Below are 13,357 nucleotides of genomic sequence, written 5' to 3'. Positions count from 1 at the left end.
CCTGTTTGTTGAGTACTGGTTGCTGCAGTCCATCAAACAGAAGCCTGATGCCTTCGTATCTAGCCTCTTCCCCAATGCATTTGCCTATTAAGTCTAGATCAGATACCAACAACAAATACACAAGTCATTAGGAAGCACTGCAAAACAACAATACGATGCAGTTAGAGAACTCCAGTAGTTTAAACAAAGGCTTAATTTAAAGGAAGAGTTCAAATTTTATCAGTCTAAAGTGGTGAACGGAAAAACACTTCTCTGTTTCCTCAATTTTTACTGCCTTTCCTTTGGGGCTGCACACTGAGATGATTATTACACTTTTTATAAGATCAATGTATTGTCCTAATAAATTGTTTAATAAACTACAAGCTGAAATTTTTTAATTACTTTTCTGAATAACCTAGCAAACGGACCCTTCTCTCCTATTTTATACAGTGTAAGAAGAACTTAAGATTTATCTTCTGGCTTCATGGTGTGCTTTTTTTAACCCAAACTTCATGTGGATAAAATACAAACATGGGAACAGCCTAAAGATTAAGAAATGATGGTATTAATACATATGTAAAGCTCTTTAGTTCCATCTTTATTAATCACTTAGTCAGCAAGAGGTAAGTGATGAAATTGAATTCCTGGGTTTTTAGAGTTACAGCAGTATTCCTGTCGACTCAAATCTTAGTAGCCTTAGTATTCTGTGATGTGGAAATCTAACATGACTGCATATATGGGTTATCCATCTGCTTGAACAACTAACCATACATACTTAGAGTTAGGAAATACAGAACCTGGAATGTATCTCATCATCTCTTCAAAAGTCCTCTTTGCTCGCTTCTGTTTATCCTGGAGAGAGCGAGGTTCCGTGTTCTCACAGAACACAGCATCTGCAGTGAAGACACATTTATTTTTTATTTTTAAAAAAAGAGTCTTTAGGTTGCTATATGTGTTTCACATTATGGCTTTGAAGTTGAGCTGCTTTTCTGTGAGATCTTGACTGGAATGGAATCCTTGCCTTACCCCACCCCTGTGGAGGACAACCTTATGCAAAAAGTTTGTTTCCATTCTTTTCAAATTTTAAAGCACTAAACCTCTAGGTTTGGAACAATTCTGCTTTAGGTTAGTTATGGTTTCCTTACTTACAATCTCCCTTATGCTTCCAAAACAATAAGTAGTATTTATTACCTGTCTGGAACTGTCAACAATTTCAGATTTAACTGTGCATGAAAAAACAAGAATTGTTCATCAGAGATATCAGGCACTCAGCTTTGGTTTAAGGACCTCCTTTCCTTTTTTGTCTTTCACAAGCCTTCTTTTTGGCTTGATAAGGACAGAAATGTCTTGATCCCAGCAATCTGGCCAGATGTGTTGTTTAGATGACACTGCAGTCAGAAAATACTTCTCTATGTATAAGGTAATTTTAGTATATTTGAGGTAATTTTAATATATAATTTCAATATATTTTTTTTTTAACCTTTCTCCCCTTTCCTTATGTCAAGAAGGTCAAGAACACTAAAGCCCCTTGCACAAAAGACCACCACAACAATGGCAAAAAAAAAAAAAACACAAACCAAAACAAAAAAACACCCAAAAAATTAACAATACAGAACTGTGATGTAGCACACGAGTGAAAATTAATTTAAAGACTGCATGAAATACTCACCCTGATACACTAAACTGCTTGTAGTCTGTTTTTCTTGTTCTTTGCACACCATAGCAAATTACTCTATACATGATACTTTTTTTCTGTAATCACCATGGAAACCCAGCATGGCTGACACAGCACCTTTCCTCAGTGAGCTTTTGGAATCTTTTTACAGGCCCACTTGATTTTTAAAACCCCATTAGCTTTAGTCAAGCACTGCAAAGTTTAGTACTTGGAAACTTATTTCAAACACCAAACTAAAGCAGTGTATTTTGACAAAGATGTAACTTTTACTGACCTCTCAGCAGTGTTATCAGAGAAACCAACCGGTGCTCCTGAAATAGCTGTTCTAACTTATAATGCAAATAATAGTCAGTGTACAGTTCCAATGTATTCTTGAAGAGAATTCTTCCTCCCATCAGGAGGTGATGCAGCCAGTCAGGAATACGAAACACTACCCTACCTGCAAAGTTAACAGTAACACACGCTTATAATGTTCTAAAAATGATTAGAAAGTCACTTAATTCAAACGAAAAAATAATGAAAAGATTGCAAACAAGCAACTCCTGTCTTGGTTTTCTTAGTGTAACATTGAAAAAACACTTTTCTTGAAACTGCTTATCAAATACTTCCTTTAATTAATTTTAATTTGTTCCCAGGGTGTTCTCCAGGCACATCTGAGAGAAGGGCAGGGACCTCCTCCTGTAAGCTCATATTCTGATACGCAGAAAGATACATAACAAAACAACTGAGCAATAATGAATGATAAGTTATGATATTTCAGCACAGCAATGAAGTCTTATAAAGACTGTATTTTTAAGCTGTATACTTTTAAGCTTGCAAGTGCTAAATGATATACAATTACTGCAACAGAATTTTATTTCTTACCAGAGAACCAAAACTACATATTTGCCATGAAGTATAAGAATAATGAAGAGAAATCCCTTCTTACCAACAAACATTAAGTAGTCATAGACTCCTTCTACAGTCATCATTTCCATGAAGTAGTTCTGATTTTGTCGTCTTTCTATATTCTCAGACCGGTTGGCATTATTCTTGAATAAGTCATTGAAAAGCTAAAAACAGAAAAATGAGACTGAAAACATTGCATTCAAAGGCAACAGGATAGACATCCCTTCTTTGGGTTGTTTGTTTGGGTTTTGTTTTAATTTTTGTTGTTGTTTCTTTTAGTTAGAAGTAGCTTCTTTTCCAGAGCTCTGAACTAATCACTTTAGTTTTTTTAAAAAAACTCTTCACTTTCCAAAACAGAAATGGGTGGAAATAGCATGTCACATGTTGTCAAGATACCTGGCAACCAAAACACCTGGGTTCAGAACAAATCAGTAGGTGACCAAAATATTAATTTCTTTAATCAAGTCCTTTTGCTCCTGATACCTTCATGCACCCAGACTTCTACCATAGGCACTGATTCCTTTGATGTACCCCACCCTGTCAATGAGTGGCATAAAGGACACCAAGTTTGTCAGTCTTATCTTATAAAGGATCCCTATGACATCCTTGTCTTCCTAGAATTTCCTGTTGGCTTCCATTTTGAAATAAATACAATGGTTTCTGGACAACATATCCAGCTTTTTACATGGAGAAGTCCCTTTTTCCCATTCCAGTTTGATTATTTATAGCAAAAACATAATGAATCATTCTAAGTTGTTATCCTATTTCCCCATGTCTCCCCCCACCACCACAATCCCTCTGTTTCCTGGTCTTTCATTCATCAACAAGATATTATGATAATACTTGTGAAATCACAAGAAGCTCCTGCATTCCATAAGAAGATCCATACACCCTGTGCACTCCTCCCCCCTGCCAAGTCTGTGGGCTCCAGCAGCTGGAAAGGAAGAGTTCTCTGATTCCTGAGGCTCTCCACATTTGACAATACCTAGCAATCACCATTAACAGTTTATTTAAAATTATCTTATCCCCAAGACTGTTGATCTAAAGATAAAAAAGAATTTATATAAAATACTCTGTATTATGAAAAAGAAAGTTCAAAAGTTTATGCCATCCCAGAACTAAAAGCAAACGCGACATAATTATAGCGTTGCCTAAGTTGATTGCTACCAACAGATTTTTCTGTGTCACTCCCAAATTAAAAATAGTTCCAAGGAATGGGAAGTAATTTGCTTGTATGTAGTTCATTTTCTGTAGATTAATTCTCCCTGAAATAAATCAGGCCAGAAAACATCTGTATCACAACAGACTCTGAATCATGCCAGTTTCTAAACTGAACGCTCCGCAACTACATCAGAAAACCTGGCAAGACTCGGGTTTTGTACTTGTATTTCTTCAGGCCCTCTCTTTTGTTAAGTACTGAACTGCTGGTATTATCTTCATAAGGTTCACTCAAACTAAACAACACCAAGTTATTACATAAATCACATGAAAGAGCAAATATGGTTAATGCACTGGTGGCTGACTCGTATCCAGGAAAATAAAAAAACCTAAAAGAACACATAATTATTCACACCTACTGTATGAAAGCATTTCTGGTATGTTGTTTAAAAAACGCTGTATAAACTGAAATCTCTATCCTTCTCAGTACTGGGAAAAATCTTAGTTTAATTATTGCAACTCAAATAAGAACCTCATCTATTTTGTAGATACACCCCATGACCTTACAAGGGCCATGCACACTGAGCCAACTCAAAGCAGCTCATTGTGCAACGCAGATGAAGGTTCAGAGGACTGTGCACAGGATAAACTGAATCATTAACAGCAGCCTAGTAGGTGATCTATAGAAAAAAATCAAGCATGAAGGCTGTTGAGGGCAAAGCTTTTGACTTCCAAAAGTTATTTCAACTTCCACCCCAAAGCACAAGCAGTATCTTGGATGCTGTTTGTACCTTTGCACACGAGTAATCCGTCTTGCACACTAAATTTAATGGTGCCTTGGCCATTTTCAATCTTTGAAAGCACATAGCATTTCAGAAAGCAACAGCAAATCAATGCATTACAAAAATTAATAAGCCAATTTGCAGTTTTAATAAAGTCTGTACCTTGCATTGTCACAGCTGAAGGGTGTGTTCTACAGTCCTTAGCAATGCAAGTCTGCAGGGTGCAGCAGACATAACACAAAGGGGCACTGCACCTCTGTTTAGAAGGTGGTTTGCACTTTACAGGATTTTGGCTAAGGAAAGCCAAGTGAAAAACATACAGTCAGATAGCTAACACAAAAGTTGAGATTACATTTGCAATTCAGATAAGCACAAGATTTGGCTTTATAAATGTTTCTGCCCCCGTTAATATTTGAGACTTAATATAACACTCACTCTTCTAATTAGACTAAAAAAATCACAAGCAAGACAAACTCCAATGCTATCGTTTTTCATACCTTTAACATCAAACAGTAACTGTGGTCATAACCATAAAATATTCTCAAAAGGCTTTCAGTAAGGAAATTCTACAGATTAGTACTGGTCAATTATGGAAGCCAAGGTCTTGAAGCAAGTGGAAAGCAAAAGGCCTGTATTAAGAAAAAGACCAAAGTAATCCCTTGTACTATCTATTGTACCTTGATGGGAAAAGCTAGCAAAATAGGCAAGAATGCTTACATGAACTGCCTAATAGAAAAAAGGTTATTCAGCAGTTAGTAAGTGCATATGCAAATACACACCCATCCATTCCAGCATAGGTGTGAAGTTTGTAGAAGCAATACCACAATTATGAACAGTATTCACAACCAGAAACATTAACTTCTCCCCTGGTTTTCCTGCTCATTTGCCAAGTACAGATGACTACACCAAAATGGTAAGAAGAAATAATGTATGTAGTGCCTCGGCCACAACAGTTAGTGCCTGAAAATCAACCACATCTTTCTCCAAGTAACTATGCATAAATATGCATTATCCTGTTGGTGTCCCACAGGCAGATTTCATTGCTGTTGGCAGGTCACAACAAGGCAGCAGAACAATGCCTTTGTAGGCATATTTTGCAAAGTCTGCATTAGCTGAGAAGTCTTGACCTACTAGCACAAGTCTTACAATAAATAAGACAGCTGAGTTGCTTACAGACCTTCCAAATTAAAATCATAGGTGAGAAAGCCAGAAATCCTGATGGTGCCCGTAAGGGAGGACCTGGGGTTTAGGTTCACTTTTATGTTTTAACCAGGGAGGTTGGTAACTCTTTCCAGCTGGTGGATGTGATGCAGGCTAAAATCCAATTGCCACTGGCTGTACATTAGGGCTGACTACCCATGTTCATTGTGCATTTGTAACTAGAAGTCTTCCTACTGATACTCAAAACACACATAGACGTGTGCCAGGAATATTCAAAATGAATCAGCATGCAGAGAGTCTTTCAGAGAAGTAGGCACGTTTCTGAGTGAACTCAAGTTTTCACCTGCCCTGACAGACTTCCAGGCTTTCCTTAATCAGCCTGCTGATGAAAAGGCAGCCTGGGTGTACCCTGTTCATGGCAATAGAATTGGGAGCACAAGCACTGGGGAATGTGCATTGTACTCAGCAGATTCCAACGTGTTGGTACTGGAACAAACAGATCTCTGTCAGGCAAGGTATGTAAGAACACTGTGGCAATACAAGAACAAGATGGAAATAGACTCTGGCATGTGCCAAAAAAAAAAAATTATGTTGAAAAACTTTGCCATGAGATAGCATGCTCTTCTCTCAGAACACTGTGGCAATACAAGAACAAGCTGGAAATAGACTCTGGCATGTGCCAAAAAAAAAAAATTATGTTGAAAAACTTTGCCATGAGATAGCATGCTCTCCTCTCAGACAGGCAGTCAGAAAGTGCTGTTCATCCATCTCTACAGCTACCTGATGGATCACAAGTCCTGCTACAGACACTCAGCATTCAGCTCCACCACCACCAGGAGGTAAGGGAGTCAGGCTACTGCTTGTATCTTCACAAAGACATTACATGGCACAACAGAAGTGAAACTGCAGAACTGAACAACTCAAGTCTATGCCACATGTATTTGGTGGGATAGGGAAGGGTGTTACCTCAGTCTACCTTTGGTCTGGCCTTTGGACTGAACACCCTTGGTACCTGCATTCCTAGACAGCGTTTTCCAGCTTAGTTTCATCTGAAATAAATTTATTTAATGAGTTCTGAGACGGCTTCCCTAGTGCAAGAGAAAATGTGATTCACCCCAGATCTGACCCTAAATGGTCTGGCAGATGAAACCAATGTGGGTCACAAATCAAATCCAAGAAGTGGCAAAATGTAAATGAGACGTTGTCCTGCCATGCCACTTGGCACAAAGCTTTTCCCAAGCATAGGCTGACCTGAGAAAGAGAAAACTGTCTTCCAAAGACAGTAGCAAGCACCCCAAGAAATCAGCAAAAGGATTAAATTTCACAATATGCATGGGCAGACCTCAGCAGAGGCCATGACACAGCACAATCTGGGATTTCAGATCTCAGATAATTGCAGTTACTGTGTGAGTAAGTGGGTGCGTTCTGGATAAACTGATAGCTGGGAAATCAGTGAGGATGCAGTCACCACATTAATTCCTTATGCACACATGCCTCTGCTGGTCAAAATCAGTACCATAGTTTGAACACAAGCAGGTACTGAGATGTGATCACAGTCTTGCAGCATCCCCAAAGGCAAAGCATTTAGAGTGCCCAGCATTAAATAAGTCATAGGTCTACAGGAGATATACTGAAGTCTGAAACATTCCACGCATTAACAGCAAATGGCTCCCCAAAGCAGACTTTTTTGGGAAAGAAAAAAGAACATCTGAAGTATCTGTAGAACCAATCACTTATTAATACAGCTAACTAGAATAAACTTGCTCAGAAAAACAGTAAACTCACTCTCACAATAGACAGTATGAAGAAGTGGGGAGCTTGGACTAAGCTTCATCTTTTTTGCTCTCTGCAAAGGAACTTGGAGCTCACGACAAAAGCACCTTTACAGGGCAACCAGCAGTATGAGTAACAACTTTGACTCAGTCTCTACAACTTGAGTCTCCAAGGGAGTGCATACATGGACAGTTAGTCAGCAGTGACAAGCAGGTTTCCCCCACAATAGTATTTCTGAAAATGACATTAGAAAACAGAAGGCAGAAAACATTTATGTTTTGTTTAAGGAAACTTCAGTATTCCATAATGAAAGCCAAAGTGCAGCCAGCTCTTTGCTTTCATGGGATCACCGTGGTTGAATAGAATTCAGAAAACCTCATTTCAAAGCCTGAATTTCTGTACACATGCTCTCTTCCAAGAATAACATGCTGACACTTCAGAGAATAAGCCTGCATTGTAACAGAGCAATGCTACGTTCATTTTAATTCTTCAAAGTTTTTCCAAGCAAACTTCAGAAAGAAGCCTTTCTTCAGAGGAACACTTCAGAGGGCAAAGCTTATTTCTCAAATGTTTTCAGTATGATAAATACCTTAAAGATACTGAATTCGTTCTTGACAGATCACAGTAAAAAATTAACTGTTTATACTATGCTGTTATATGCTGTCAGCTGTTTTATAACATTTTAAGTACTTATGCAGGTACTGTTTCTAGCACAAGTCAAAAACTCTACATCTGATCTTTAAAACTGTTGTTACTTTTATATCCCTGTGAATAGTCAGCAACAGCAAAGTATCTTAACCTTGGAAACAGGGTCCAAAGTAAGAAAGAACTTGAATGAAGAATACCAATTTTGCATCTGTGCACATGTAAGCCAACACTGCAACACTGGCTCTAGTAATTCAGACTTCAGATTTAGTGCTGTTTTAAACAAATTGAAACAATACCCTGCTGAAATTTAAACAAATTAAGAGATTAAGCTGCCATTATACTTAATCAAGTTTCGTAGCTGCAAATTGTGCTGTAACACTATAAAAAAATTGTAAAGGAAATCAAAAGGTCTATTGTTTTTAAAAAGAACCACAAAAGAATGCTGGGCTTCTAGCTCTTGCAAGAAGAGAACAAGCATAGACTGAACTTTTCACCAATACTCTTCCAGTCTCCAACACTCTTCCAGCTTCCAATTGTTTTCAACTAAAAAAAAGGTTCAAGATCTGAACCTGGTAATCATCCTCAAAGTATTTTCTTTTTGTGAATTTTTCCAGTCTCACCTAATAATTGTTTAAACTTCTAGTATTCAAATCTTTTGATAAAGAACTACACAGCTCTACTAACCCTTGCAAGAATTACCATTTTTAGTTTTTAATCTGGTTCCCACCTTCACTTACTACCTCTTAGCTTTTGCAATAGAATAGAGAGAAATAAAAAAACCCTACCCTTACACTATGCACTTTTCTTTAGACTCTCACACATTTCCATTTATCACTTTGGAAAATTAAGTGTCCCAGTTTACCCAGTCCAATTTCAACTCCTCTTCCCAAAGCAGGCAAAGACAGCTGAAATGTGTACAGTACTGAATTTTCTTTTAGAACCTCTCACATGGCAAAATATATGCACATTAAATATTTTGTCCCAGATCACATCAACTCTGTAACACTGAGCTTAGGTCTCTGAAATCCTGGCCCAGAAACAATACTCCATTGTAAATCCCACATACATGAACACTCTAGAGCATTCTAACACAGAAATATAAAGATCAGTGTCTTTTTAAAGCTCCTGAAGCTAATGGAAGTCTTTCAAGTAAGTTTTCCCAGGCTCTAGCCAAAAATTAGGAAAAGAACTATCTTATCCTGAAGTGAAGTAAAAGGTTGAAATTGGAAGGATTGGGCTTTAATGGTGGCAATGTGTCCAGTTCTGGGCCCCTCAGTTCAGGAAGGATATCGAGGTCCTGGAGCAGGTCCAAAGGAGGGCAACCAGGCTGGTGAAGGGACTCGAGCACAGATCCTATGAGGAGAGGCTGAGGGAGCTGGGGGTGTTCAGCCTGGAGAAGAGGAGGCTCAGAGGAGACCTCATCACTCTCTACAACTCCCTGAAAGGAGGGGGTAGCCAGGGGGGGGTTGGTCTCTTTTCCCAGGCAACTCTCAGCAAGACAAGAGGGCACAGTCTCAAGTTGTGCTGGGGGAGGTTTAGGTTGGACATTAGAAAGAATTTCTTTACTGAGAGGGTGATCAGACATTGGAATGGGCTGCCCAGGGAAGTGGTGGATTCTCCATCCCTGGAGATATTTAAAAAGAGACTGGATGTGGCACTCAGTGCCATGGGCTGGTAACTGCAGCGGTAGTGGATCAAGGGTTGGACTTGATGATCTCTGAGGTCCCTTCCAACCCAGCCAATTCTATGATTCTATGATTCTATGAATGTTAAAGAGAAGAACTATACTTAAATTATATAGTTAACTTATTATGTACACCCAGACATTAATGAACTATATACTAACATTTTAAAGGCAGATAAACAGGTACCAGCACCTTGCCAATTTTCATCACACAACAGGTTCAGCAAACACTCAAGCTTCTTGTCTTTGAAAAGGAAGCTCCATTACGATATTAAAACTTTCCCCATTTTTACACCTTTCTTTGCTTTCTTCTCTCTGGACTTCCCAAGCTCTCAATTTGGCATCCTCATCTCCAAATCCAGTAAGAATTTTTAGAAAAAAAAAAAAGCAAGCCAAACCCAAAAAATCTTGTAAGTAATTCAGACTATTTACTGTGCATGTCCATTCTCTCTCTTGAGTGAAAAGATAACACAAAATAAGTAAGCTGTTACATTTATAATTTTTTTTTTCTGCTTATTCTTTGCATTTTCAGGGTATGGTCAATTAATTTTCTTCCACTCCTGTGAAGTGGGGAAGCAAGATGACTTACTGTACCTTTTTGTTGTTCTCAAAAGTGGGACTCAAAATGGTAAGTTCAGGCCTACTTGGTTTAGGCTTGGGAGATTCACAGGAGTTGATAAAATTCATTATGAATGGCTCCAAATGCTGACCTCTCTGAAATAAGATATGAGTCACCTGTCACTTGCATGCTAATAGAAAGAAAAACAAAACATTGAGTTTCCAAACAAATTTTTTACTAGCCTATAAGTTACCAACACTGCAACACTGGCTCTAGTAATTCAGACTTCAGATTTAGAAGATGAAATTTAACCAAACTTAAGATTAAGCTGCCAGCTTAAATTAGTTACTGAAGTTGAAATGCTGGAAACCTGGAAAATTTACCTCTTTCATCAGCTTTCCTGGAACAGATTTTATAATTTTACCTGTAATTAGAAACAAAAAAACCACTTTCCATTATCACTGTTTAAGACATGCTGTTCTGCCACGTATTATGTACTCATTGTCTAATATTTAATTTAAAAACACAGAAGTTTTTTTAAAAATCTTGTTCTCATTTTAATTTGGCACAAAAAGTATGAAGTCTTCCACATATCCATCCTATAACTTAGTACTCTTTAAAAAAAGACACTTAAAATATGAAAAATAATACAGGTGATTATCTGAATACTTTTCTTAAAAAAACAAGCTCAAACATAAACAGATATAGAACCATAACAGCAGTACCCTATGACACCAGTATAGGCACAATTTTTTCTATCACCCTTCATTAGTCAGAAAAGAAATTAAAAGAACAGAGATTCTTTTCTTTCCCTGAAGAGACTGGCTATTCTGAAGAGATTCTGGTAGGACAGAGTCTTGAAAATCTGGTGAGTGAAGTTTTACAAATTGGATAGGCTACAGCTATGGGCTTAAAAATCAGCTCTGCTGTCCTGTTAAGGCTATCAGGATAGAGCACAGTGACTTGGAATGCTGAAAGCTGCAAGTGTCTAAGATCAGGGTTTTTTTTAAGCACTCTGTTTACAGTAATATTTGTCTTACCTACATGTCATTAAAATTTGGAACTTGGATCAAAAAATATGTACAAGGATGAAATTATAATAATAAAATTGCTCATTCTCACAAAAATCCCAATTGAAATGCCAAGACTCATTAAAAGGACGTCTATGGAAGTGAAGCACAGTCTCAGACATGGGAGCCATCACAGCAAACAGTATAATTATAACCTTTTCTTAACATTGTGAAGTTGGTTTGAGGGGGGAGATGTGGTGTCTTAAACAAAAAGAAAACCTACAAAACCCTTTCACTAGAAGATGACAGCAAAAATCTCATTCAGCAACTCAGTAAGCAGACTAAGAGAATGGCCATCAGGAGGTTCACACCACCACAGGCAGCAGCAGAAATGCAGTGGCACAGTTCAGACACAGCTTTCCTGGACCATGGTGGTGCAGGAGCCAAATGTGCTACAATACATGAAGACAGAAAGGCCATGAAGTTGACCCTACCAGCTCAGCCTCCCTATCTGGAGACAGCTATGTTGCAGCCAAGCTGTAAAGTCATACTACAGTCTACTTTTTGGCTTTATTATCAGCTGTTATATTAGACAGCAAGAATTTCTCAACTCCTCATTTTCCACGTGGCCTGCTTCTATCACACATGCCTTTGCTTCAAATGCTACTAAGTAGCTTGTGTTAAAAGAGATCTAGCTAATACTCAAAATATTAAATATTGTAGTTTTCAGATTAAAAAAAAAGTATAATCAACTAACACTCAAAGGTAATTTATATTAAGAATGCCATGGGACACATAAACAATGACTGATGTGCAGATTTGACTCATGACAATACTGTAAGTCTTCTTGAAACTATGAAATTTGCTACAGAAATCTTATCACACAAAGATTCAAAAGCAATCACTTCAACACTTTTTTTCTGGAATCTCAAAATGTCCTTTTTCTTCAAGGAAAAAGTATCAGTGCATCTTGCTTGTCAAGCTTTAATTTTAAGAATCCTTCTCCTTCGCATCCCTTATTTCCCACATCTAAGTCCTTACACAAGAGTTATTTATTCATTACAACAATCATTCAATCACTCTAGCTACAATATTACTATTTGTCAGCATAAGCAACCAGACTATATTACATACCAAGATTCAGATCAGGCAACATTTTATCAAGAAACTGAGTCTCTCCTCCATTAGGGGACAGGAAGTCAGCCAACAGCTGGCTGTTACTAAGTTCAGGATGCTGCAGAAGTTTCTTTGAGACAGAAGAAAGAAGTACATCAGTTCTAATCTTTAAAAATTAGTTTCTCTACAGAAAAAACATATTCAAAGAGCATTATGTTATCATTGCCATTTGTGAAAGATTTCTGTTTTCAGTAAGCCAGTATTTTAACAAGTCTTATTTGCCCGTTTGAACCCTTTCTGTAACTCAGGTTACTTAGAAATAAACAAAAAATTAACAGATATTCTATTATTATTTTTATAGTATTAGCTGTAGAGTATTCTTAGCTCCAAAAGTTTGTTTGATACCTGCAGGTATTCCTGAAACTCCTCTCTCTTGGATTTTAAGAACTCATAGTTCTTGGGGCCTATGATTCTCTTTGAGGGAAGCTGAGCATCAGGAAATGTACCTTAAAGAGAAATCAGAGATTAAATTATTCTTCTAATGCAGCAAACATTGATTTCATTATTTTAAAATTCAGATCAATACTGAATGATAATCAGAGCACCAGTAAAGTGGCTCCAGCTGATGGAAAACATACCATGAAATTCTGTTAACTTTGACTCAAGCACATAAAATTCAAGGTACCTCCTGTAGACAGACCAGTGTTCAGGTTCATGGCCAACTGGGAAAAAAAAAAAAAAAAAGTTAAAAATAAATCAGGCTTTATGCCACTTGGGAGACAAATTAAGCAACATATCCTGGATTATTGAGGGGAAAAAAACCCTCACAGACATTAGTCCCCCATACTGCAGTAGCAAAAGCAAAAAAGACCCCAGGCAAGTAATTTAAGTGTTAAAATGCATACCTGGTAGACAAGATCCAGC

The 13,357-nt window shown here is 37.6% G+C and overlaps 1 protein-coding gene across 7 annotated transcripts in view; it reads right to left on the bottom strand.

Moving 5' to 3' along the window:
* SNX14 (sorting nexin 14) overlaps positions 1-13,357 on the bottom strand; it is a 219,780-nt gene that overhangs the window by 2,038 nt on the left and 204,385 nt on the right. For all 7 annotated transcript variants that reach the window (XM_071741392.1, XM_071741386.1, XM_071741388.1 and 4 more), the window contains 9 exons: positions 13,072-13,155; positions 12,839-12,939; positions 12,452-12,563; positions 10,691-10,731; positions 10,343-10,462; positions 2,583-2,706; positions 1,929-2,093; positions 777-872; positions 2-93 (listed from right to left, as the gene is read on the bottom strand). In XM_071741392.1, the coding sequence (XP_071597493.1) occupies positions 2-93; positions 777-872; positions 1,929-2,093; positions 2,583-2,706; positions 10,343-10,462; positions 10,691-10,731; positions 12,452-12,563; positions 12,839-12,939; positions 13,072-13,155 (935 nt within the window). The remainder of the gene's footprint in view (position 1; positions 94-776; positions 873-1,928; positions 2,094-2,582; positions 2,707-10,342; positions 10,463-10,690; positions 10,732-12,451; positions 12,564-12,838; positions 12,940-13,071; positions 13,156-13,357) is intronic.

This window comes from Heliangelus exortis, chromosome 3, assembly GCF_036169615.1.
Source record: "Heliangelus exortis chromosome 3, bHelExo1.hap1, whole genome shotgun sequence".
Lineage (NCBI taxonomy): Eukaryota > Metazoa > Chordata > Aves > Apodiformes > Trochilidae > Heliangelus > Heliangelus exortis.
Note: the sequence above shows the minus strand (reverse complement) of the source record. Positions and strands in the feature narration are given on the sequence as shown.